Source organism: Oryctolagus cuniculus, chromosome 19, assembly GCF_051225735.1.
Source record: "Oryctolagus cuniculus isolate XC-2025 breed Fujian yellow rabbit chromosome 19, ASM5122573v1, whole genome shotgun sequence".
Lineage (NCBI taxonomy): Eukaryota > Metazoa > Chordata > Mammalia > Lagomorpha > Leporidae > Oryctolagus > Oryctolagus cuniculus.
Genome location: NC_142885.1, coordinates 6,183,015 through 6,208,421, shown reverse-complemented (window position 1 = coordinate 6,208,421; position 25,407 = coordinate 6,183,015). Strand labels below are relative to the sequence as shown.

Here is a 25,407-nt window from a genome sequence, read left to right as displayed (position 1 = left end):
GCCCCGCCCCCGCGCCGCCCCCGCCACCATCTGCTCCGGATTTGGCGTCGGCGGCTCTGGGCGCCTCTGGCTCCGGCTCTGCTCCGGCTTGGGCTCCGGGCGCCACCGCGAGTCCTCGGCCGCGCCGCGCCAACCTGCTGCTCCGGCGCCCCGGGTCCCGCGGTCCCAGCCCGGGCCGGAGGCTGATGGAAGCGGCGCGATGTTCGCCCCCCGGCTGCTGGATTTCCAGAAGACCAAGTACGCCAGGTGAGGGGTCCCGGCGTCCCCGGGAGGCTCTGCCCCGCGCCTGGGGGATTCGAGGTGGGAAGTGGACCCCTCAGTCCCGCTCGGAAGGCCCTGCACTAGCCCGGCCGCCCCGGGCTCCGAGCGACGTTGGCACCCGGCTCGTGCGCCCCTGGGCTGGGGAGTCGTGGGCTAGTGGGATGTCTGTGGGTGAGCCCCTTCGTGTCTCTGAACCTCACTTTCTACGTTTGGAAGGCGGGGATCGTGAGCGCCCCCATCCCCGGGGTCCCCGTGGGGATTAACAGCCGTGACCCCGGAGCCCCGTGGTTGCCGGGGTTCGTGGGCGCTGTTGTCAGTGAGGAGGGCCAGTGTGGGTGGTGGGGGTGGCAGCTCCCTCTGTCCAGCCCCACAACCAGCCGGGGAATGGGTAAGTGCACTCCCTAGGGGGGAAAAACTGAGTTTCAGAGTGCAGAAGGAGCCGCGTGTACAACCTGGTCATTTTACAAAACTTTTCTAACAAGCAAAATCATGATTATTTTGTTTTTGGAAAGGGAGAATGAGAGAGAGAGAGAGATGTCATCCGCTGGTTCACTCCCTGCTGCCCTGGACCGTGAGGAAGCCAGGAGCTGGGAACTCAATCCAGGCGTCCCACGTGGGTGGCCGAGACGCCCCCTGCTGCCTCCCAGGCTGGGTGTTCGAGGGAAGCTGTGGGGGGCTCAGAGCCAGCCCTGGACCCCAGGCATTGCTGATTGGCACGCGGCGTCCCAGGTGGCGCCTTCACAGCGACACCCGGCACCTGCCGCCTGCTCTTTTTGCATGGAGAGCTCTGTGAGCCTGGGTTTCTTTGTAAAGTGGCGACAGCAGACACTCCCACGCCACGGCTGAGCCAGAGTCGGCTCCTGCCGCTTGGCTTCCTGAACAGGATTGGGGGTTGCAGAGGGTGGATTCGCTAAGGTTTCATTTGGGGAGGGTTGGTGCTTGCCTGGAAACTTTTGTGAAAACCTGCTCCCGAAGGGCCTGCCAGTCCCCAGGGGTGGTCGTGCGTACCCCTGCAGAGGGGCACCCCGTGGCCGGGTGAGTGGCAGCTGGGCAGCAGTGGGCGGCTCATTACCCTGCAGGTGAGTCGAGTGTCCCTGCTGCCCACAGAGTGAGCACACTGGGCTCAGGGCATCCGGTCTCCTCCCCCACCCCAGTCTTGGGCCCTGTGAGGGCAGCCCGGGTCAGGTTGTCTGTCTCAGCTGATGCATGTGGGAAGGGCTTAAGATGAAATTCTCACGGATTTTCTCTGGGCTGGGATGGTGGGCGGTGCTGCACCCCCTCCCCCCGGGGCTGGCTCCTCGGGGGTGGGCACGTGTGCTTCCCTAAGCTTGTTCTGAGGGTCCCTGTGTACTGTGGTGATACATAGTTGCTTGGTATTCAAGGGGCGGGGGAGTTGGGGTCAGGGTTGGGAATGCAGACAAGGCGGGAGCTCGGGACCTGTCCCCTGGCTGCCGTGTGACCTGGAGTGCCCGTCTCAACCCCGCTGGACCGAGACGGGAGAGTTCATGTAACTCATCTCTAGATTTGGACACCTGGCTGGCCACCTCCGTAGCTGGAAGCCGGGGTGGGGGCAGCTCTTTCTTTTATTTATTTATTTATTTATTTATTTATTTATTTATTTTGACAGGCAGAGTGGACAGTGAGAGAGAGAGACAGAGAGAAAGGTCTTCCTTTGCCGTTGGTTCACCCTCCAATGGCCGCTGCGGCCGGCGCACCGTGCTGATCCAATGGCAGGAGCCAGGAGCCAGGTGCTTTTCCTGGTCTCCCATGGGGTGCAGGGCCCAAGCACCTGGGCCATCCTCCACTGCACTCCCTGGCCACAGCAGAGAGCTGGCCTGGAAGAGGGGCAACCGGGACAGAATCCGGTGCCCCGACTGGGACTAGAACCCGGTGTGCCGGCGCCGCTAGGTGGAGGATTAGCCTAGTGAGCAGCGGCGCCGGCCATGGGGGCAGCTCTTTCATCCTGCGACGGCGACTGTGGGTCGTGGGTCCAGGGAGGAAGTGGATTGCATCCCTTAGGGCGATTTCGTTCCCTCCCGATCGTGCAGCCCGTACGACAGTGCGGTCCATCAGTTAGGTCCTTCATAAGGGCTTCCTGATGGAATGAATGTTGTGCCTTAGAAATAGACAAGCTGCAGGTGTCTTGCGTTTTCTGATGCCCGTGAGTTTGCCATGTACCTCATGGTTGACCTCACTGTGGCAGGAAGGGAAAGAAACAGGTGAAATTGAGCCCGTATCTTAGTTTACTCTTTATATCCAGGGCGTTTTGATTTTTAACCAAGTCCATGTGAGCAAATTATTCATGAGGTTATTTTCATTTGTTTTTTACTCAAACTAATTTTTTTAAAAGATGTATTTATTGGTCGGTGCCGCGGCTCACTAGGCTAATCCTCCGCCTGCGGCGCTGGCACACCCGTGTGGGTGGCGGAGACGCCCCCTGCTGCCTCCCAGGGCGCGTGTTCGAGGGAAGCTGTGGGGGGCTCAGAGCCAGCCCTGGACCCCAGGCATTGCTGATTGGCTCGCGGCGTCCCAGGTGGCGCCTTCACAGCGACACCCGGCACCTGCCGCCTGCTCTTTTTGCATGGAGAGCTCTGTGAGCCTGGGTTTCTTTGTAAAGTGGCGACAGCAGACACTCCCACGCCACGCCACGCCACAGCACGCCACGCCACGCCACGCCACGCTAGTCCTGGTTGGGGTGCCGGATTCTGTCCCGGTTGCCCCTCTTCCAGGCCAGCTCTCTGCTGTGGCCCGGGAGTGCAGTGGAGGATGGCCCAAGTGCTTGGGCCCTGCACCCCATGGGAGACCAGGAGAGGCACCTGACTCCTGGCTTTGGATCAGCGCAGTGCACTGGGCGCAGCGGCCATTGAGGGGTGAACCAACAGAAAAGGAAGACCTTTCTCTCTCTCTCTCTCTCTCTCACTGTCCACTCTGCCTGTCCAAAAAAAAAAAAAAAAAAGATGTATTTATTTGAAAGCAGAGAGAGAGAGAGATTGGTCTTCCATCCGCTGGTTCACTCCCCAAATGGCCACAATGGCAGGAACTAGGCTGATCTATAGCCAGAAGCCAGGAACTTCTTCCAGTTCTCCCACAGGGGTGCAGGGGCCTAAGCACTCGGACCACCTTCCTCTGCCTTCTCAGGCCACAGCCGAGAGCTGGATTGCAAGTGGAGCAGCCAGGACTCAAACTGGCGCCCATATGGGATGCCGGCACTGCAGGTGGCAGCTGTACCTCCACGACACAGTGCCGACCTCACCGACTCATTCTTAAAAAAAGATTTATTTATTTGAAAGGCAGTTAGAGATCTTCCATCTGCTGTTTCACTCCCTAAATAACCACAATGGCTGGGGCTGGGCCAAGCAAATCCAGGAGCGAAATTACGGCAGTGTTTGGGCCTGGCACTGTGGCATAGCAGGTACAGCCACCACCTGAGATGCTAGCATCCCATATGGGTGTTGGTTCGAATCCCTGTCCGATCCAGCTTCCTGCTCATGTGCCTGGGAAAGCAGCAGAAGATGGCCCAAGTGCTTGGGTTCTCCCCCCCCCCCCAAAGATTTGGAAGAAGCTCCTGACTCCTGGCTTTGGCCTGGCCCAACCCCACCCCTCGTGGCCATTTGGGGAGTGAACCAGTGGATGGAAGATCTGTCTCTGTCTCTGTCTCTTCCTCTCTCTGTGTAACTCTTTCAAATAAGTCAATCTTTAAAAAAATAAAATCTTAAAAAACTGTGGTAGTTTCGTCGAAAGGCAGAGAGACAGAGGCACTTCTGTCTGCAGGTTCACTCCCCAAAGGCAGTGGGGCTGGGCAAGGCTGAAGCCAGGCGCCCGGAGTTCAATCCGGGTCTCTCGCGTCCGTGGCAGGGAGCAGGAAGCTGGACTCACCAGCTGGAGCGCTCTGATACAGGATGAGGTTATCCCAACCCATGTCTTAACCACTAGGTCAGCTGTCCATCTCAGCGCTTTAATTCATTTTAGGGACTGAGATAGGCAGAGAGGGGTCTGTAGAGAGATCCTGTCTGCTTGGTCCCTGCCCAAAGACCTGAGGGCCTGACATCTGGGTTTTCACAGAGGAGCTATTACCGACTAGCCGAGACAGAGACGGTACCAAGACAACCGATTATCCTGCAGGAACTGTGAAACCGGAACCCTACCTCACACCATATAGAAAAGCATTTCTAGGTGTATTAAAGATTAAAAGTGAGTGAGAGGCCGGCGCCGTGGCTTACTGGGCTAATCCCCTGCCTTGTGGCGCCGGCACACCGGGTTCTAGTCCCGGTTGGGGCGCCGGATTCTGTCCCGGTTACTCCTCTTCCAGTCCAGCTCTCTGCTGTGGCCCGGGAAGGCAGTGCAGGATGACCCAAGTGCTTGGGCCCTGCACCCGCATGGGAGACCAGGAGAGGCACCTGCCTCTTGGCTTCGGATCAGCGCAGTGCGCCGGCCGTGGTGGCCATTTGGGGGGTGAACCAACAGAAGGAAGACCTTTTTCTCTCTCTCTCTCTCTCTCTCTCTCTCTCTCTCTCACACACACACACACACACTGTCTAACTCTGCCTGTCAAAAATAATTTAAAAAAAAAGTGAGAGAAAAAACCTTCCACCTGCTGGTTTAATCCCTGCTGGTTTAATCCCCCAATGGCCACAGCAGCCAGGGCTAGGAGCCCGGAAGTCCACCCTGGTCTCCCGCATGGGTAGCAGGAGTCCAAGCTTTTGGGTCATCTGCTGCTGCTTCCCAGGTACCTTGGTAGGGAGCTGGATTGGGAACAGAGCAGCCGGGACTTGAACCAGTGGCGCTCATAGGAGATGCCGGTGTCATAGGCGGTGGCTTTACCTGCTGTGCCACAATGCTGGCCCCAAAATGCATGTTTTTGAAACCTTGGAAACTTCTGCAGTCTATAAACTTGGAGACTTTTTGAGTACATGGACTTGAGGATAAGAAGAGATTTTTGAAGGCACACGAAGTACAAAATGTGAAAGATTGAACAACGGGACACCATTACAAGGGTTTCTCTTCCTTGAAAAATATCATGAAGTCAGTAGAAGACAAACCACAGCTTGAAAGACCTGTTTGCAACATGTTTAACCAACATGTAGCTAAGAGCTGAAATAGAGACCTGTGCTGGGAAAAAGGCGTCCCTAGGGGAAACACCGAGGCCGCCAGCAGGGCTTCAGAGAAAGGAGGACCCGGTGAGGTGCAAGGCGCTTAGCAGCCCCCCAGCACTGCTTCCGAGGGGTCGCGTTGTGGCCTGCGATGCCAGCATCCCACGTGAGCGCCAGTGTGTCTCCTTTGTTTTGCTTCTCATCCAACTCCCTCTGCTGCACTTGGGAAAGCAGCGGGGGACGGCCCCAGTCCTGCCCTGCCACCCATGGGGGGGATGTGGACGGAGCTCCAGGCACCCGGCTGTAGCTTGGCCCAGTCCCAGCTGTTGTGGCCATTTGGGGAATGAACCAACGGTTGGAAGATCTCTCTCTCTCTCTCTCTCTCTCTCTAACTCCATCTTTCAGATAAGTAAATAAATCTTGGGTTGGAGAAGAACTACTTTGGAAAACTTGCTGAGCTGGACACCTGTGGGTTTTCCCCAAGTGCACCGGGGTGGGGGGGCGGGCAGGAGCCTTCTGAACCCCAGTGGTGTCTGGGTGTGGAGGGGGGGTGCACACACATAGCAGAGACAGGCTCCGCCCCGCGTCCACCCCGCTGAGGGGCAGCCACAAGCCAAAGAGAGCCTGCATGCCGCTGGGTGCCAGAAACAGGAGCCGGCTCTGTCGCCTAGGACTGCGTCTGGGAGCCGGGGTGAAGCAGCCGGTGCTTGCCCACAGGGCGGGAGGGAGAGTCTGGAATCCGAGAGGTCCCACGGCTGCATCCGGGTCCTGCCGATGTTCACATTCTTGACTTCGGAGCGAACCGAGGTTGTTGTTTCGGTCTTAGAAGGTGACATGCAGCTCCCATCCATGGGCAAGAATTACGTGGTCACCACCACCTGCGGGGAGGCTGGGGAGTGCGGTCCCGCTGTCCGGGCCCTGCCGTGTCTGCCTCCCTGCGTCCCCGGGCACCTGAACAGGTGGCAAGGGTGACGTTGCACAAGTGGGTTAACCCACGGGGTTGAAGCAGCCGTCTCTGTGTCCGCAGGGGCGTGGCTCCTCGGGTTCCAGAAGCTTCTAACACTGCCATCCCTTGTGTAAAACAATGCATCTGCCGGTTCCCTCCCCAAACGCCCACAACCGCTGGGCCAGGCTGAAGCCAGGAGCCTGGACCTCCATCCGGGTCTCGCAGGTGGGTGGCCGGGGCTCAAGTGCTTGAACCATCTGTGCCACCTCCCAGGGTGCGCATTAGCAGGGAGCTGGAACCGGGAGCAGACACTGAAACGCGATGCGGGCATCCGCAACAGCGTCTTCCCTGCCCGCCGGAGCGCCCCGCCTCACTGCCTAACAGAATTGCAAGGAGTCGTCCTCCAGCCGGGGCTGGGGCGCCGTGAAAGGTTCATGGTGTCCGCAGGTTCAGCGAACCCCTTTTTGTCGTAAAGATGATGAAGATAAAAAGCACAGAGCATCTGGCGTAGCACCTGGCGTGGTGTGGGGTTGTGTCACTGTTGTCACGTACAACCTGTCCCCTTCCAGAGGGGGTTCGAGGCCGTTTGTGAAAGGCAGGTGTCAAAGACGGATGGGGAGTGACCTCAGGAGGTGCAGGTGTGTGGAGGGCGGGGTTTGTCTTGCTGGGTTACTGTGGGAGGGTCTGCGCAGGGCTCCCGGGAGCCGGGGGCGGGCTCTGACCAGATGCCAGGCCTCGTGCCAAGCCCTTTCCAGCGTCACTTTATCTCATCTCCCCAGCCATCCTGGGAGCAGGTGTCGTTTTTAAAATCGCTCTTTGGTTTCCCCGTGGGCTCAGAGCAGATGGCGGGATTCACACCTGGTTTTGTCTGCCTGGTCCCTGCTTTTCTGCCTCCCGGTGCCAGCCGTGGGCACAGTGGCAGCCGTGATGGCCGGCAGGTGCAACGCAGGTGCCTCACACGCTGGCTGTCGTGTGATCATTTACCCCCACTCCCGGGGTTGGGGGCAGATGCAGGGGTCTGAGTTCAGATTTGGAGTCCTTCCTTCCCGTTGCCTGTGCGTGGGCAGGCACAGGCAGGGCTCTCGGAACGCACCGTCTGTGGGCCAGCCTCATCCTCCATTCATGCACTGCCTGGCCACCCCCAGTATCGTGGAATCAGAGCAGGTGTACAAGTGGAAGCCCACGAGCCATATGCCGGAATATCTGAAGTTAAAATCGGCTACCAAGCTTTCAGTGGGAGAGCGTCTGTCCTTAGCGACAGACACACGTGTATTGTGACGGAACTGAACACTTGATGAGTAGCCGCTGTGACGCGGCTGATGTCCAGCCGGCGGCTGAGGTTGGTCATGGCGTTTGTCACTGGGCCAGTGACACTTGGCTAAGTCATAAATTAAACAGACACCGTTTGTTCCTTGCTATGTATTTCATACAGATTTTTTTTGCTTCATCGCAACAAAATCATTACATTGTTTATACTCACAATTTTCAGTTAAATTCAGATTGCATTAATAAGTACAAGGAAATCCGTGTTGTTTAATACAGTGCCATAGCATAGTGGTGCATCCCTGTTGCTCCACTTCCAGTCCAGCTCCCTGCTAATGGCCTGGCAAAGCAGTGGAAGATGGCCAAGGGCTTGGACCCCTGTACCCACATGGGTGGAAGACCCAGAAGAAGCTCCTGGCTTTGGCCTGGCCCAGCCCCAGCCATTGCGGCCGTTTGAGGAGTGAGCCAGCGATGTAAGGGCGTGCTCTCTACCTCTCCTTCTGTAACTCTGCCTTTCAAATAAATAAAGCAAATCCCTAAAAAAATATGTAGTAGGGGCCGGCCCTGTGGCATAGCGGGTTAACGCCCTGGCCTGAAGCTCTGGCTCTCCATATGGGTGCCGGTTCGAGACCCAGCTGCTCCACTTCTGATCCAGCTCTCTGCTGTGGCCTGGGAAAGCAGTAGGGATGGCCCAAGTCCTTGGGCCCCTGTACCCATGTGGGAGACCCGGAAGAAGCTTCTGGCTTCGGATCAGCCTAGTTCCTGCCATTGTGGCCATTTGGGGAGTGAACCAGCAGATGAAAGATCTCTCTCTCTCTCTCTCTCTCTCTTTCTCTCTGCCTTTCCTCTCTCTGTGTAAGTCTTTCAAATAAATAAATAAATCTTTAAAAAAATATGTAGCAGCAGTAGCCTCTGTGGCTATTATGTTTATTTTTATATTTTAATATATTTTTAAAGATTTGTATATTTCAAAGAGTTGAGAGAGAGAGAGGTCTTCCATCCACTTTTTCACTCCCCAAATGGCTGCAATAGTTGGACCTGGGCTGGGTCTTCTTCTGGGTCTCCCACATGGGTGCAGGGGTCCAAGCACTTGGGTCACGTTCCACTGTGTTCCCAGGCCATTAGCAGGGAGCTGGACTGGAAGTGGAGCAGCTGGGACTTGAACTGGTGCCCATATGAGATGCCGGCAGTGCAGGCTGTGGCTTTACCCACTATGCCACAGCGCTGGCCCTGTTTACTGGGCTGCTTTAAGGGACCTTGTAAAGGAGATGAATGGATGGCCAGAAGAAGAGCCCTAGGGTAAGGCCCTGAGGGCAGTAGCCCCTGTCTCGGGAGTTTGGGGTGGGCCCCTTCCCGTCCGTGGATACGCTCATCAACCGGAAGCTCTTTGAACCCCCCTGTTCAGGACTTCTGTGGAGGCCCCATTACTGGGCAGGTGTGACAGACAAGTCGCCATGGTGATGGAGCCCATGGTTCCCACCCTCTGGGGACCGGCCTCCATCTCGACACTGTCCAGGAGTCACCAAGTCTTGCCTCGTCCACACACCTGCCAGCATCCTTATTGCTGCCAATGCAGACATCACTAATCGGTCAAAGAATTATCAACCCTCCTCACCAGGGAGCCCAGAGAGCCTCCGTCTGGCACTGTTAGCAGACAGAAAAGCAAATCGGTGACGGTGAGGGGGGTACTGTGGGACCTCGAGCCACACTCGAGGTCTGATTTCCCGACGGCCTGCGGTGGAGGGCTTACTAACAGCCGCCACCGTGATGACGTCTCCCACTTACTGAAGCGTAGCGGCCTCATGGTGTGGAGGGGGGTGCTGAGACCCAGAGGGAGGCTGGGGGGATGGCAGAGGCCACCACAGCCGGTCTGTGCTGGGGTGCACCAACCCCAAGTCCAGATCTTGCCTGTTGCTCCCTTCTCCGGCCACCTTGTCCCAGAGCTGGCTTAAGCCCTGGCGGTCAGAGCTCCCGGGCCCTGGGGGAGAGGTGCGGTTGTGTGTTGCTAAGGCTGCTGCAGGGCTGCAGGAGTTGACCAGAGCAAAGGCTCAGCGGTGGGCGGGCAGGGCCCTCCGTGCTGGAGTGGGGTCACCGGGGAAACAGGAGGGTGCCTGAGCGATCGGCCGGCTTTGCCCAGGTCAGGGCAGGAGCTGGCAGCCCTCGATGGGGGTCTCGGGCTCTCTCAGGGGGCCCACGGCTCCCTTCCACCCTCATCCCCTGGTCTTTCACAGCCTCCCTTCTGCAGCCTCCTCATGGACCCTGCCTGCTCGTCCCTCCAGTTCCTGCTAAGTGTCACCTGTTGTCTTCGGTTCTCGTTTTTTTTTTTTTTTTTTTTTTTAATTTGAGAGTCAGGCAATAAATTCCCATTTACTGCTTCACTCCCCAGAGGCCCATGATGGCTGGGGCCACAGCTCAACTCCCTGTGGGTGGCAGGGACCCAAGCACTTGAGCTGTCACCTGTCTGCCCCCAGGGTGCGCGTTAGCAGGAGGCTGGGATTGGCGGTGGAGCTGCGGCTCAGACCCAGGCCCTGATGTGGGATGCGGGCACCTTGACTGACATCAGAACCTCCAGGCCAGAGGCCCGCCCCCTTTGCCATATCATGACTGCTCCCTTGGCCGCTTCCCCCCACGGCAGGGTGGTGGAGAGCTGGAGGGGCCTCTCCACCTCTCTAGGGGGGTGGCGCACAGGAGAGGGAGCCCGGGCAGTGGAAGTCGGTGGTGGGGCTGCAGACCTGAGACACCCTGGCTTTGCATTGAGCTCCTCTCTGGCTGTGCCATCCTGGAGTGCTCAGTGGCCACTCTGGGCCTCTGTGTCCTTGTCAGTCAGGTGGACAGAGTAGTGGGCCCTGCAGTGGAGGGGAGGCCGTGAGGTGAGCAGGACAGGTGCTGAGCTTGGAGCCTGCATGAGGGTGGGCGTGAGGCGGCCGTCAGTGTGGAGCGAGCCCCTGTGGCCCACTGTGATTCGCTCCTAATGAAGTGGGGACACAGCAGGTGCCCTGCCCGGATGTTCACCCCAAAAGGCTCCTCTTGAAGCGGGGGGACCTGAGCGCTGAGACCCCGAGCACCTGAACAGAGCAGGGTCTCCTCTGCCAGTGGGGGAGTTGTCCCTCTCCTCGAAGGAGTGGTTGTGGCAGTGCCAGGGCTGTGTGGGTCTCCCCGTGGCTCTGTCTGTGGGACGACCTTGCCAACCAAGGGCCCGGGGTGGGGTGGGGGAGGCCGGGCAATCAGGTCAGAGTTTCCTTTTAAAGACTTATTGAAGAGTCAGAATTAGAGAGAGAGAGAGAGAGAGAGAGGTGTATCTTCTATCTCTTGGCTTGTTCCCTAAATGGCCACAACAACCAGGGCTGGACCATGCCAAAGCCAGGAGCCTGTCCGGGTCTCCTGTGTGGGCAGGAGGGGCCCGAGTCCTTGGGCTGTCCTCTGCTGCTTCCCCAGGTGCATTAGCAGGGAGCTGGATTGGAAGTGGAGCAGCCGGGACGTGAAGCAGCGCCCATATGTGATGCCAGCTCTGCGGGCAGCCGCTGTTTCAGGGATGTTTGTTCCAGGCTGGGGTGGGCAGAGGATTGACGTCAGGTGTCCATCACGGCTGTGCCAGTGTGCTGTTCGATCACAGGAGGACGATGAGGAAAGCTCGTCACCCCCACCTGGGACACCTGTGCACCCTGGATAGGCATCTTTGGCCCATTTCTTCATCAGCCTGGTCATTACGGCCCAGGGCCCGGATGTGTCGGATCCCGTCCCAGATGCTGGGCACACAGAGCTGACCGAGAGCTTCCTCTGTGCTCCTACTGAGTGACCACCTTTCAGATTGTGTGGCCGGCAGTTATGGGAGGTGTAGGGTCCCCAGGCCTCCACACAGGAGGAGGATGTGAGGGAATGCACGCGAGAAGGCATACAGTAGGCGCTGATTAAGTGCTGGGCGAGTGCGGCTCTGCCCGTGCCGGGGGAGCTGTCCGTTCAGCACCCACAGGTCGCTGGTTGCTTCGTTCCCTGCCGGCACAGCTGAGCTTTGGACACAGGTGCGGGGAGAAGTCGGAAGTGAGACTGAGCAGAATCGCACCCTCAGAGTCACCTGGGTACAACCCGCACCCCCACCTCGTCCCGGGCCCCGGACCCTTGTGAGCTTGAAGAAGCCGCAGGGGTGGGGGCTGTAGACCCTGCACCTGCTCCCCTCCCCACAGCCAGACCGCAAGCTGCTGGGAGCCAAGGTGGGCCAGGGGGCTGCTCGAGCCCTCCTGTGCCCCCTGGGGGGCCAGCGTGGCCTGGCACGTGGCGGGCATCCCAGACCTGCCCACTCCCTGCGGATTCGTGCAGAAACCATTGAGAGCCAGGGACTGGGGGCACAGAGCTTGGCCCACCCCTCGAGGAGCCTGTAGTGGCACGAGGTGAACCAGCGCTGACGTGGAGATCACCCTACACGTGCCGGAAGCCTGGTGGCTTTGGTTTCTGTTTGAGTGGCCTTGTGAGAGGTTTGAGGGTGAATGTAAGACTTGGAGTTGTAAGTATCAAGGCCACTGGGGGCAGGAAGAGGAAGATGAGGAGGAGGAGGCAGGACAAGGGAGGGAGGAGCAAGAAGAGACTCATGGAGGAAGAGGGAAAAAAGGATTTTCTTGTTTCGTGTCCAGAACTGAAAAGTCCAAAAGTGTCCACGTTCAGGTCCGGCTGGATCCAGGGGCTCCTGGGAATGGCAGAGGGGTCAGCTGTCTCCACCACCCGGCCTTGCTTCCTGCAGGGGCTCAGCTCTCTGGACTGCTCTCAGCCCAGAGTTTACTGTCCCCTGTGGGACCGGCGTGGCCCGGGAGCTGAGTCTGCTTTGGAATACGTGTCAGGCATGGACTATGCCCGTATGCAGCCCGTCCCCGCCCTTGGAGCTTGGAGGCTGGGCGTCCGGCTGGGCTGGGGGTGGAGCAAGGGAGGGCAGCGGGGGTTGGGGGCGAGGCTAGGTGTGGTTTCAGGAACGAGGGGGCAGATGCCGACAGACCAGCTTGCTGGAGTCCCATGGGCACGGGCCCTGCAGGCTGAGCGTGGTTCTCCAGGGCAGCGGGCGGAGTGGGTGTGGGGGAGGACACTGCTGGGCATGGGGGCAGTGGGGACACAGCACAGGGACGTCCGGGGAAGGCTCGGATGAGGCTGCAGCACTGCCTCGACGCTGGGCAGGTTGCTGGGTCCAGCCCACGGGGCCTGGGGCTCACCCGGCATCTGGTGCCCTGTGCTTTCCCAGGGTTGGACTTGGCCTCTGCCGTGTCCTCCTGGGTGCCCTGCTTGGGGGGGGGTGTCACGGCGGGGGTGTTAGCCCTGCAGGGCTGATTAGGTTGCCTCGGGCCAGGTTTCTGCTCTCAGAAGTCACCGTTTCCTTGGTGGGGGAGGGACACTGGGAGGTGTCATACGCATCTCACTACACATTTTTGTGGTTGTTGTTAAAGGTTCACTTGTTTATTTGAGAAGCAGAGCATCAAAAAGAGAGAGACAGAGAGGATCTTCCACCTGCTGGTTCACTCCCCAAACGGCCCCAACAGCCAGGGCTGGGCCAGGCTGAAGCCAGGAGCCAGGGACTCCATCTGGGTCTCCCATGTGGGTGCAGGGACCCGAGCACTTGAGCCGTCACTGCTGCCTCCCAGGGTGCACACGGGCAGGGAGCTTGGGATCAGGAGTGGAGCCAGGACCTGAACATAGGCCCCCTGCTGTGGGACACAGAGGTCCTCCCTGCCCCCAGTGGCGTCTGTGTGTTCAATTAGATCCTGTTTTGATTCATTTGTGGCTGGTGGCTCCTGTGTCAGGTCCCCCAGCTGTGCCTGTCGACTTGCTGAGGTTCAGGGCTGACGTGTTTGGCCAGGACAGCACAAGCATCCCGGGCCATGTGGTGCACTTGACAGGAGTCGCTGCAGGCACCGGGCAGCTGGTGGACCTGTTCCCTTCAATGCTGCCAGGCCCCAGGGGACGCTCGGGCTCCTGGGAGTGTCTCGTTGCCCAGCAACCTCCGGTCCAGTGGGCTCAGCTTCCGGGGGTTAGCCCATTCCGAATCGATCGCCTCGTTGGGAGCGCACAGCTTTCTGATTTTCCATGACGCTGTCTTAGTGAGGAAGACTCGGCACCCTCTCTGCCCCACCCCGGCGCTCCAGAGTGGTGGGATCGCCCCCGTCACTCAGAAGGTCCAGGTTTACGATTTCTTCCCGAGGAAGGCGTCCGAGACCAGCCCGTGCCCGTAGCAGGGGTGTTCTCTGCTGCGGGGCTGGCATGGCGGCAGATGACGTCACTGGGACAGATCAGTGTGGGTCGGGGGCTTCTCCCTCCCTGAGCCAGCAGCTCGGGTGCCCGGATCCTGGTCTCAGGGGGATGGGCCGGGTCTCGGCAGTGTCTTTGCCATGGGGTCCTCTCTGCTGCACACTGCCCGGTGTCGTGGTAGACCTTTGGCCCCTGCTCTGTCCATCTGAGCCAAGGGCTGGTTTCCCGGGATGGGGTGGGGGGTAGGGAGACGGCACATTTTCTTCACAAAGCTCCTTCCAGTAGATTCCTGTTAGGAGGGTGTCCTGGGAGCTGGCGTCCGGAGGAGGAGGACGTTGGGTGTTCCAGGGGCTCCCCCAAGCATAATCCCTTCCTTACAGCAGGTGGGGAAACTGGCCAGGACCACCCATGGCAGGGGGTTGGTGCTGTTTGCCCACAGCCCCCAGGGAGTAGGAACGGAGGGTAGGTGGGGCTGGGGCCTGACCCTCCCCCTGCAGGACAGACACCGAGGGCTCCTGCTATGGGCTGTGCATGGTGGCGACAGAGCCCAGAAGTGGCAGCCCCTGAGGAGCCCTTGCACCCCGGGTCAGCGTCTGGCTCTGCCCTGCTGGCCTCCTTTCCAAGCCTCCACCTTCTCATCTGAAAAATGGGTGCAGCAGCCCCTGCCCTGCCGCTCTCCAGGAGAGGAGTGCACGAGCGGCTGCAGTTTCATTCCCGTGGGTGCGCGGGGAGGTGAGGGGTCACCGGCCCGGCCTGTGATGGTGCCGTGTGGACAAGGCTGCTGGGCTCGGCCGCCGGCACGGCTGGGAACAGGGTGGCTTAGAAGCTGTGGAGACCCCATCTCATTTTGGGGTTTCCCCTGGTGTGGCAGGTTTGGGGAGGAAAACGCGCGTCCAACAGTGGCAGGAACTTGGTTCTAGGAGCTGGGGGCCTTTGGGAGACAGCACAGGCCCGGGGGAGGGAGGAGAGAACGCCGGGCCCTGCAGGGGCTCCTGGGAGCCCCCCGCCGAGGCCTTTCCCGGGGGCATTCACTCTCGCTGCTTCCAGCCGCAGCAAATCTCTGGGCCGCTCCTGCAGCAGAACAAGTCCTCGACGTGCAGCCCAGGTGCCTAGTGCTGGGGGCCGGGGTGGGCGTCCTTCGCATCTGGGGCCAGCTTGGGCGGCCAGCGACCCTTGGGGGCCCATCCCACAGGTGTGGGGCTGGGACCACCACCAGACGTCCGGGTGCTAGGTCTGCTGGGGAGAAGGTGTACTTCTTACTTTGAGGGGCAGTGCACGCTCCCATCCACTGGTGCACTGGACAAATGCCCACGGCCACTCGGACAGGAGCCAGGAACTCATGTCCGGGTCTCCCAGGTGAGTGGCAGGGGCGAGGCCCAATCACGGCAGCCATCGCTGCTGCCTCCGCGGCCTGTGTTAGCAGGAAGCTGGAGTCAGGAGCCAGGGCTGGAGGCAAGCGGCTCGCTCGGCAGCAGAGCGCCCCCCAGAGGAAGAAGCGTGACCCACAGTCGGCTGGGAGCCTGCTGACCGGTGCAGAGTGCCCCTGGCCAGGTCCTCCCCTGGCCTCTCCAAACTGTGTGGGGTCTTGGCTCTCGGATGCTGCCTGGGCCTTGAGCCCCGGCCAGGCAGGGGGCAGTCACCGGGGGGTCCTGGTGCCCTGGTGGCTGCACGGAACCCGTGGCAACTGAGCTGGGGGACTGACGGGTAGGCACTGAGCAGAGCCATCCTGCTGGGGCCCATGTGGACTTGACACGCCCTTGTCCCGGAGTGGGGGCTGCTCAGACCCCAGATCCCTCACGGCCCGTTGCTGAGACCGCTGCTCCTGCCCCGTGGGCTCCCCCCACCCGGGCCATCTGGGAGCTCTAGGCACTTGCCCTTTAACGGGTGGGCGGGGCGGGGTGGAAGGTGGGGTGGGGGGCCTGGTGCTGAGCTCCCACACGAGTACAGACCTGGGATGTGACAGTGGCTTGTCTTCAGGCCACTCTCTTCTTTGGCTCTTAGCTCCTGGCAGCTGGCTCAGGTTCTACAAGGACCTTAAGCTCAGAGAGGGTCAGTGGCCTTCCCTGGTCACACAGCGGGCAAGGCTGACGTGCTGGTTGCCCGACTGCAGATCCAGAGCACCGGTGGGGCTGTCAGTCTTCTCCGTGAAGTGGGAGGAGCAATTGCAGGGGCAGGACTTCCTGAGAGGGGGATACTGGAAGCCAAGGGGTCACCATGGCTGGCAGTGGGAATTGGAGCCACCCACCCTCTGCACCACCAAGCCTGCATACAGACGACTCTTTTTAAAGATTTTTTATTTATTTGAAAGACAGAGTTATAGAGGGAGAAAGAGAAAGATTGATCTTCCAGCCACTGGTTCTCTCCCCAAATGGCCACAATGGCCAGGGCTGGGCCAGGCTACAGTCAGGAGCCAGGAGCTTCTTCCGGGTCTCCCACATTGGGTGCAGGGTCCAAGCACTCGGGCCATCTTCCACTGCTGTCCTAGGCACTTTAACAGGGAGCTGGATCGGAAGTGGAGCAGCCGGGACTCGAACCGGCACCCATATGGGATGCCAGCTTCGCAGGCGGCTTAGCCCACACAGATGATTTTTCGAGTGCACTTTGTGTTCAGCCTGAAGGTAGTGCTGGCCTGCAGCTGCAGCTTTGGGAGCCTGGGTGGCTGCTGCTGACTTCACAGACGTGTGGGAGCTGAGCGGAGCGAGGGCTCCAGGCCAGGTGCAGAGAGGGGTCCCCGTGGGCCTGACCAGCGGGACTGGCCCAGTGGTCGGCTGGGGAGGGGCAGGTGGCAGGCAGGCCCCTGCCAAACTCTGCTCACAGCAGCCAGAGCTGGCCAGGGCTCCTCCTCCGCCCTTGTCCTCTGGGAGCCTCCGGGAGGGGGCAGGGAGGCTGGGGGATGGTTCTCGCTTTCAAGCTGTGGACTCTCGGGGTGAGCATCAGGGGCCATGGGTAAGACACCGCTTGGGGCCCCCTGCGTTCCACACGGGAAGGCCAGGGTTCGAGTCCCAGCTCCTCTGCTTCCATCCGGCTTCCTGCTGGTGTGCACCCTGGGGGGCAGCAGGTGGTGGCCCAAGGCCTTGGGTCCCTGCCACTCATGGAGGAGACCCTGCCTCCTGGCCCACACCTGGCTCCGGCCTTGGGTCACTCCCAGCCCCAGCTGTTGCAAGTATTCGGGGAATGAATCGGTGCCTGGGAGCTCTGTCTTTGTCCCTGTTTCTCTGCTTTAAAGAGAAATTAGAGAGAGAGAGAGAGAGAGAGAGAGAGAGAGCGCGAGCGAGCTGTCATGCGCCCAGAGGGGAGGGGAGTTCCCAGGGAGCTGGAGGGCAGTAGGCTGGGCTGGTCATTGCCACAGGTCCAGGGGGCCATAGGTGGACCGTGCCACCAGCGGAGCAGCTCCTGTGGCCCAGCTGTGCTGTGTCCCGCCCCCAGCCCAGCCTCTGCCCCTTCCTCAGTTTCCCCTTGCTGTCCCCAGCTCTGTCCCCTGGGACCTGGAGCTCACGACCGTCCTGGTGGCACCAGCCCAAGGCCTGTTTCCCGAGCCAAGGCGCGGCCGGCCGGCATCCAGGGGAGCCTTGAACTCATGAATGGACACAGCGGCTGGGGCCCCAGCTGGGGGGAGGGGAGGCTTCCCAGGGGGCCCAGGGCCAGCTCAGCCCTGGGCTGTCCTTGGCCTCTGTGGCGCAGACAGACAGACCCCCCTTTGTCCGGCAGCCTGGACAAATCTCTTTAGTTCTCTGTCCCAGGGACTCAGGGTCGCCGCAGGCAGGCACCGGCCCAGCCTCGGGTACTGGGGGAGGGAGGCCGGCCACAGCAGCTTCCTGGGCCTGCACTCACTCGTGGGGGCTGGGGTGGGGGGCAGTGCAGAAGCCGCTCTGGGGCTGGGCCTGGCTCCTGCCCACCGTGTCACTGCCAAGGGAGCCTGGCTGCCTGTTCTCCAAGGCTACGGAAATAGGCGGGCACTTCCAGAATTTCATGGAAAACCGAATGGAAAGATGCATTTATCTTGGTGCAAAAAGCGCCCGAAATCCGTGCACACGAGAGAGTCTTCCAGAAGCCGCGTGGGGTGTGGAGGCTGGGCCCTCGTGCCTGTGGCTGCCCCCAGCCCTGGTCGGGAATGCCCACGGCACGCCTACACTCAACCCTGCCATTTTTCTTTTTTTTTTTATTTTTTTCTTTTTATTTTTTTGACAGGCAGAGTGGACAGTGAGAGAGAGAGACAGAGAGAAAGGTCTTCCTTTGCCGTTGGTTCATCCTCCAATGGCCGCCGCAGCTGGCGCGCTGCGGCCGGCGCACCACGCTGATCCGATGGCAGGAGCCAGGAGCCAGGTGCTTTTCCTGGTCTCCCGTGGGGTGCAGGGCCCAAGTACCTGGGCCATCCTCCACCGCACTCCCTGGCCACAGCAGAGAGCTGGCCTGGAAGAGGGGCAACCGGGACAGAATCCGGCACCCCGACCGGGACTAGAACCCGGTGTGCCGGCGCCGCAAGGCGGAGGATTAGCCTAGTGAGCCGCGGCGCCGGCCAACCCTGCCATTTTTCATTGTGTTTCTGTAAAGATCACTCGGAAACGCGACTGCGAGGGCTTCGGGCGACCGTGGCCGACTTCTCCTTGCACCCCTGGGGTTGATGATTCGGCTTTCCCCAGGCGCTGCCTGTTGCGCGCCTGGCTCTGGGTTGGAATCAGGAAGACGCAGGTGGATGGGGAGCAGTGCCCAGGTTTGCAGTCAGGGCCAGAGGCAGAGCTGGGCGCATGGCGTGAGCTGTGGCCGGGGTCACCCAGGCCGTCGTGGGGGTGTCTCTGCCCAGGAGTTCTCCAGGAAGGGAGGGGCAGAGCAGTGCAGGGCCCCGAGGTGTGGTGACTGGCTACCTGGGTGAGAATTGCAGGCGTGAGTCTGGGGTGGGAGACAGAGGGGCTGCCCCTGGGGTACGTGGCGTCTTCTAGCCCCTACAGAAGCTGCCGGCATTAGAAGTCATTAGTGGCCGGCGCCGTGGCTCACTAGGCTAATCCTCCGCCTTGTGGCGCCAGCACCCCGGGTTCTAGTCCCAGTTGGGGTGCCGGATTCTGTCCCGGTTGCCCCTCTTCCAGGCCAGCTCTCTGCTGTGGCCTGAGAGTGCAGTGGAGGATGGCCCAAGTGCTTGGGCCCTGCACCCCATGGGAGACCAGGAGAAGCACCTGGCTCCTGCCATCGGATCAGTGCGGTGTGCCGGCCGCGGCAGCCATTGGAGGGTGAACCAACGGCAAAAGGAAGACCTTTCTCTCTGTCTCTCTCACTGTCCACTCTGCCTGTCAAAAAATAAAAAAAAAAAAGGCAGAGAGGGATTGTCCATCCGCTGGTTCACTCCTCAGATGGCTAACAGCAGCCAGGACTGGGGCAGGGCAAAGCCAGGAGCCAGGAACTCCACCCGGCTCTGCCGTGTGGGTGGCAGCGACTCCAGAATTTGGGCCGCCACCTGCTGCCTTGCAGGGTGAGCATTAGCAGGAAGCCGGACTCGGGACCAGAGCCGGGGGTCAACCCCAGGCCCTGTGCTATGGGTGCTGGGGTCCCGGGTAGCATCCCGGCTGCTCTGCCAAATGCCTGCCAGGTGTTTATTTTTTAAAGATTATTATTATTTATTTGAAAGACAGCATAACAGAGATCTTCCATCTACTGGTTCACTCCACAAATGGCCGCAATGGCTGGGGCTGGGCCAGCCCCAGATCAGGAGGCTGGAACTCCATCCGGGTCTCCCACGTGGGTGCAGGGACCCACGGACCTGGCTGTCTGCTGCTACTTTCCCAGATGCATTAGCAGGGAGCTGGATGGGAAGTGGAGCAGCCGGGACACAAACTGGCCCTCACATGGGATGCCGGCCCACGGCTGCCCTGGTCTGGGACAGTCTGAGTTTTATTTATGCCTGTGCCCTGTTAAAGATAGTCCCTCCTCCTGCTCCTGGTGGGGGCAAGGGTGGGCCACCTGGGATACTGCCTGGCACTACAAAGGGGGGACCATGCAACCACGCGGCTGCACCCCAGCTACTTCCCACCAAGGAGGCAGCCGAGCTGGGGAGAGACCTGGCCAGAGGTCGTGAGCTGTCCCCAAGAGGGGGGACGCCACCTGGCCCAGGGTCAATCTTTTGATTCAAGGCCAGTTTGTCTTAGATGTGTTTTCCTGGCATGGAAGTAACCCCGCTGGGCGTTCATTCACTGGCCTCTGAAATGCACTGCGCCTCTCTACATTTCCTTAAAGGAGAGGCCGCCGGCTTTACCATGAGCCGCCTCTCGTGGCTTCCGAAAGCGGCAGAGGCGTGGGCTGGAGGGTGGCAGTGGTCACGTGACCACGTTGGTCAAAGTTCATTAAAAGAAAAAAAAAATAGCCGTGTCAGCACAACAGCCGGTAGCTGGGAAAAGCGAATGCAGCGTCTCCCTCTGCCGGCCTGGGAAGACAGAAGCTGGCCCGGGGTCTCTGGGGTGGTGAGAATGCTCTCTCTTGGACCGGCCTCCCTGAATTCTCTCTCTCCCAGCGATGCTGCCGCCTAAGGGAGAGACAAGGGGAGTTTTGTGGAGCCCAGAAATAAATAAGTGGCTGCCCAGGTTGCCACGGCAACTGTGACATCACCTTCGAACCCGCGTGGCTGGAGCTGGTGGCCGGCTGGCCGAAGGAGCAGGGCAGGCATTTGCCGACGGGCCTGGTGGCAGGTGCAGGAGGAGCCGTCCCCTGGCTGGGGCCTCCGGTTCTCACCCTGATGGACGGTGCTGGCCCCGTCCCTTCCCGGGTGGCCAGTGGTGGCGCGCACTGCTGTGGGGAGGGAGGCTCGGGGCTGACTCTGCTCCAGACCCCTCCCCTCTGCCTTGGCTCCCAGCTCTGCCTCCATCGTGGTGTGGCTGCCTGCTAGGCACCTCTCTTGTCACGTGACATTGTCTGTTCTTTATTTATTTGAAAGAATGACAGAGAGAGGAAGGATTTCTTCTACCCACTGGTTCACTCCCCTTGCAACAACCAAGGCTGCATCAGGCCAAAGCCTGGGACTCCATGCAAGTCTCCCGCGTGGGTGCAGGGGCCCGAGGACTTGGGCCGTCTTCCACTGCTTTCCCAGGTGCGTTAGCAGGGAGCTGGATCGGAAGTGGAGCAGCCAGGACCAACACCATATACCATATAATGAGTCGTACGGGATTAGGGGCCCACCCTGTAAATACATCAGCTGAGATGTAAGGTGGAGGGCTGGCACTGTGGTGTGGCAGGTTAAGCTGCCGCCTGTAGCGCTGGCACCCGCTATGGGCACAGGTTCGAGTCCCAGCTGCTCCACTTCAGATCCAGCTCCCTGCTAATGCACCTGGGAAAGCAGCAGAGGATGCACCCATGTGGGAGACCAGGAAGCAGCTCCTGGTTCTCGTTTTCCGACTGGAAAAAATGTAGGATGGCAACAGTCCCAATAAGGTCCCACTCACAGGTACCGGGGCTGGGATTTCAGACGTGTGGGTGGCGAGTGGCCCCGTGGAGCCTGTCACACGCTGACTTACTAAGCCAGTCTTCATGAGCCTGTGGCTACTGAGCCAGCCTTGCTTGCTGACGGCTTCCTGGGCTGCCCTGGGAGAGGGGCAGGCACTTGGGCTGGGGGGCGCCAGGGTGGATGGGGCAGCTGCATTGGACCTATGGAGTGATCCAGGTGCCAAGGGGGACAAGGACCCCAGAGCCCCCAGGGCGAGTCAGGGTCAGTGCCTAGAGGACCCCCCACCCCCACCTTCACTCTTGCCCTGCCTGCACTGTTTATGGAGTCTGCATACAGAAGGTGCCTAGTGCATAGGGAACTAACATGATCCTGGCATACAGAAGGTGCTCAGTAGGTGCTCAGTGAGCTCTCCTGCACCGAGCCCTTTGTTCTGCATCACATTCTGGTTTCTTGTTTTTCTTTTTGGGGGGGCAGGGCTGGGTCCTCCGTAGTCCCTGCCAGGATTTCGGTGCGTCTGGCTGAGTTTAGCGCCCCCTGGTGGACGATGCCCATCAGAGGCCTCCTGCCGGCTGGAATCCAGATGTGTGCGCGTGTTGCACCTCCCGGCTCTCGGATGCTTTCCACTGCCCAGCCGGGCCCTGCGTGTGGTCCCAGCCTGGCGTCCGTGTCCCCGAGCAGTCACATCTCGGTGGTGCCCGGCTCAGAGGTCAGCCGACCTGGCGAGGCCCTCAGTGCCGCTGGGTGAGCTCATTTCTTGAGCTCTGGGCACTGCAACCCCTGGAGGGGGCATCGGGCACGGGGCGACGCCAGCGCATCAGGAATGCTTGTTTGTATCTATTTAAAGTGACGTACAGATTTATTTGAAAGGCAGAGTGACCTGGGGGGAGGGGAGAGGGAGGGGGAGGGAGAGAGGAAGAGGGAGGGGGAGAGAGAGAGCGTCCATCTGCTGGTTCACTCTCCAAGTGGCCACAGAGCCTGGTGCTGGGCCAGGCCAAAGCCAGGAGCCTGGAACTCCATCTGGGTCTTCCACGTGGGTGGCAGGGACCCAAGTACCTGGGCCATCTTCTGTGGCTTCCCCAGGTGCATTGCAATGAGCTGGATCGGAAGTGGAAGAGCCGGGACTCGAACCGGCGCCCATATGGGATGCCGAAGTCACAGGCAGGGGTTTAACCCCCTGCACCACAGTGCTGGCCCTGGGAGTGTTTGTGTTTAAGATAAGGCCACTTAGCAACCCCAGTTCCCGCAGAAATGGGTGCATTGTGTCCACCCAGAGGTGTGCACACAGACATTGTGAGCCCAGCCACCCCGGGCGGCAGCTCCCATTTGCCGTCCGTGGTGTAGCCAGCGGCAAAACCCACGTGGCCATGGAAAGAGCTCGCTTCTGTCTCCAGCAACACAGATAAATCTCCCCAGAATCTCCGTGAGCCAAAGAAAGCGGGCACAGAAGGGTGTGGAGGGTGAGGGTGCCTGGAGAGCGAGGCGGGGAGCAGGCGGTGACCTCCAGTGGTGGTGTCAGAGCGGGCTATCCTCTGGGGAAAGGTGACCCTGGGAGGGCAGGAGGGCACTTCCCGGGGGGGCACGAGCCGAGCCGAGCTGGACGCGGATGCTTCAAGAAGTTTGTGGAAAATGGCGGGCGTTTGGCGCAGCATAGGATGCCGGTGCCCCGTGTCGGGGTCTGGGTCTGGGTTCTGGCTCCTCCGCCCTGGGGTCTGTCTGCTGCTGTTGCACCTGCGAGGCAGTGGCCGTGGCTCAAGGACCTGGGCTCCTGCTCCCCTGTGGGGGGGGGGCCTGGACGGAGTTCCTGCCTCCTGACGTCATCCTGGCCCACACCTGGCTCCGGCGAGCTTTTAGGGAGTGCACGAGCAGATGGAAGACCTGTCTCTCTCTCTCTCTGTCTAATAAAAATAAATAATTTAAAAATTTGGTGGAAAAATGGAATTCATTTATTTTGGAGCAAAAAAATGGAAACCTGTACAGTTTTCTCATAGTACATATTTTCGGAGAACTTCATGAAACTCTTCAGAAGTGTTTTTATAAATGCTTATTTATTCGAAAGGCAGAGAGCGAGCGAGTGAGAGCGAGCGAGAGAGAGCGAGCGAGAACTTCCCATCCACTGGTTCCCTGCCCAGAGCCGCCTCCAGGTCTCCACGTGGGTGGCAGGGGCTGAGGTGGGAGACTGCAGATTCCAGGGGTCCCACAGCTGCTTCCCCCTCCCCCTGGGAAAATGTAGGTGGGTGGGAGGGCGGGGTGGGGGGGCTCCGGCTGCAGCTGCCTCCCCAGCCCGGCCCCCTGAGATCCTGCCTGTCATTGTAGGTTCATGAACCACCGAGTCCCCGCCCACAAGCGGTACCAGCCCACGGAGTACGAGCACGCAGCCAACTGTGCCACCCACGCCGTGAGTGGGCCCTTGCAGGGGGCTGGGGGCGGCTTGGGGCTTAGGGCCCGTTCCTGGAGTCCCCTGTGGTCCTCAGAGGAGGGACGGTCCCTGGGGTCCATGGGGCTGAGCGCGCCTCTCCTTTGTGCCGAGGGCTGTCAGCGGCTCCCTGGTACCCAGTGCAGCATCATCTGCCTGGAGCTCCCGCTGTCTCCGCCCAACCCGCCCAGTGAGGCCCTTTGCGTCGGAGCCTGGCTGAAGCCCCCACTCCTGACTTCCCACCTGCCCTTATCCCGAGGAGCCCTGGGCCGTCGATGCCCTCATTGCTCTCCGGGATTCTTAGCCGGAACGTAGCAGTCCATCACTTAGTCATTCAGCAAACCGTTCCTGGCCAGGCCACCCTGGGTCCCATGGGGGCCGTTTCCAAATCCGTGCCCCAGAGGCCTATGGGGCGAGGGCAGCTAGCATGGGGTGGGGGCTGTGACAGTGTTGCTGACTCGGGCACTCTCTGCTCGGTGCACGAGCATCGCGGCGAGTCAGGTCTACACTGCTCCCCACCGGCAGTGAGGCCCAGCTGCGAGCCTGCATCTCTCCATCTGCAGAGGGGGGTCATCAGAACCGCTCCCACGGTGGCTCAGGCACCAGCGGCCGCCTCCCGGGGAAGAGGGGCCGCACTCCCCTGCTGCTGTTTGTCTCTGGGGGCAGCTAGGGGGCTGGGAACCCAGTAGGAGGCACAGCCCACGCAGCGGGCACCTGCAGGGGTGGGGGAGCTATCATCCTTTGTTCACTGGACACGGTCTCTCGTTAGTGCTGGCCAGCAATGGTGATGCTGGGCCCGGCGGCACAAATGAGTGAGTGAATGAATGAATGAGTACTGGGATGGTGGGGGGGCGGGTCACAGAACACAACACACAGTCAAGGAGCCGGTGCTGTGGTGTAGTGCTGCAGCAGCGCCATCCCATGTGGGCTCTGGTTCGAGTCCCGGCTGCTCCACTTCCAATCCAGCTCCCTGCTGATGGTCTGGGAAAGCAGTGGAAGATGGCCCAAGTGCTTGGGCCCCTGCACCAACATGGGAGACCCGGAAGGACCTCCTGGCTTCAGCCTGGCCCAGCTCTGACCGTTGCAGCCAACTGGGGACTGAACCAGCAGATGGAAGACCTCTCTCTCTCTCTGTCTCTCCTCCTCTGTGTACCTCTGCCCTTTAAAATAAGTAAATAAATCTTTTGGGAAGATTGACAGCCCAGGGAAGTTCCACCCCTAGGTTATGAAACAGCGTGATGCGGTCTCTGTTTTTTAAGGCTATGTATTAAAATTTAGGAAAGTGATTTTTTTAAAAGTTTATTTGAAAGGCAGGGTTAGAGAGGGGGAGACAGGGAGAGAACTTCTGTCCAGTGGTTCATTCCCCATGTGGTTGTCACGATCGGCCTGGGCCACGTGAAGTCCGGAACTCCACCCGGAGCTCCCAAGTGGGTGCAGGGGCCCGAGCACTCGGGCCATCTTTTGCTGCTTTCCCGGGTGCATGAGCAGGGAGTCGGATCGGAAGTGGAACAGCCGGGACTCGAACCGGTGCTTACATGAGACGCTGGCGTCACAGGCAGCAGCTTAACCTGCTGTGCCACTGAGTGATGTCTGAATGTTCGTGATTCCACGCCCCCTCTTGCCCAGTGACATTCAGTCGGCCGTGTGCAGAGGGACAGGTTGGTGGCTGGCCGATGGCCTCTTACTGAGGACCCTGCCCCGTGCCGTGCCTTGGTGCTGGTGCCCCTCCCCCCCAGCCTAGAGGCTGGCTCCTCTGCCTTCAGGGGACCACGAGAGGACCTTGTGTGAC

At 60.2% G+C, this 25,407-nt stretch overlaps 1 protein-coding gene across 3 annotated transcripts in view; it reads left to right on the top strand.

Moving 5' to 3' along the window:
• The window catches only part of MMD2 (monocyte to macrophage differentiation associated 2), a 46,608-nt gene continuing 21,201 nt past the window's right edge, over positions 1 to 25,407 (top strand). The window contains exons 1-2 of one of the 3 annotated variants that reach the window (XM_002723068.5): positions 7 to 246; positions 23,519 to 23,600. In XM_002723068.5, coding sequence (XP_002723114.1) covers positions 200 to 246; positions 23,519 to 23,600 — 129 coding nt within the window. In that variant the 5' untranslated portion in view covers positions 7 to 199. Of the gene's footprint in view, positions 247 to 16,709; positions 16,729 to 23,518; positions 23,601 to 25,407 lie in introns of those variants that run through there. The other 2 variants (XM_089320851.1, XM_089320852.1) reach the window with 2 other exon arrangements.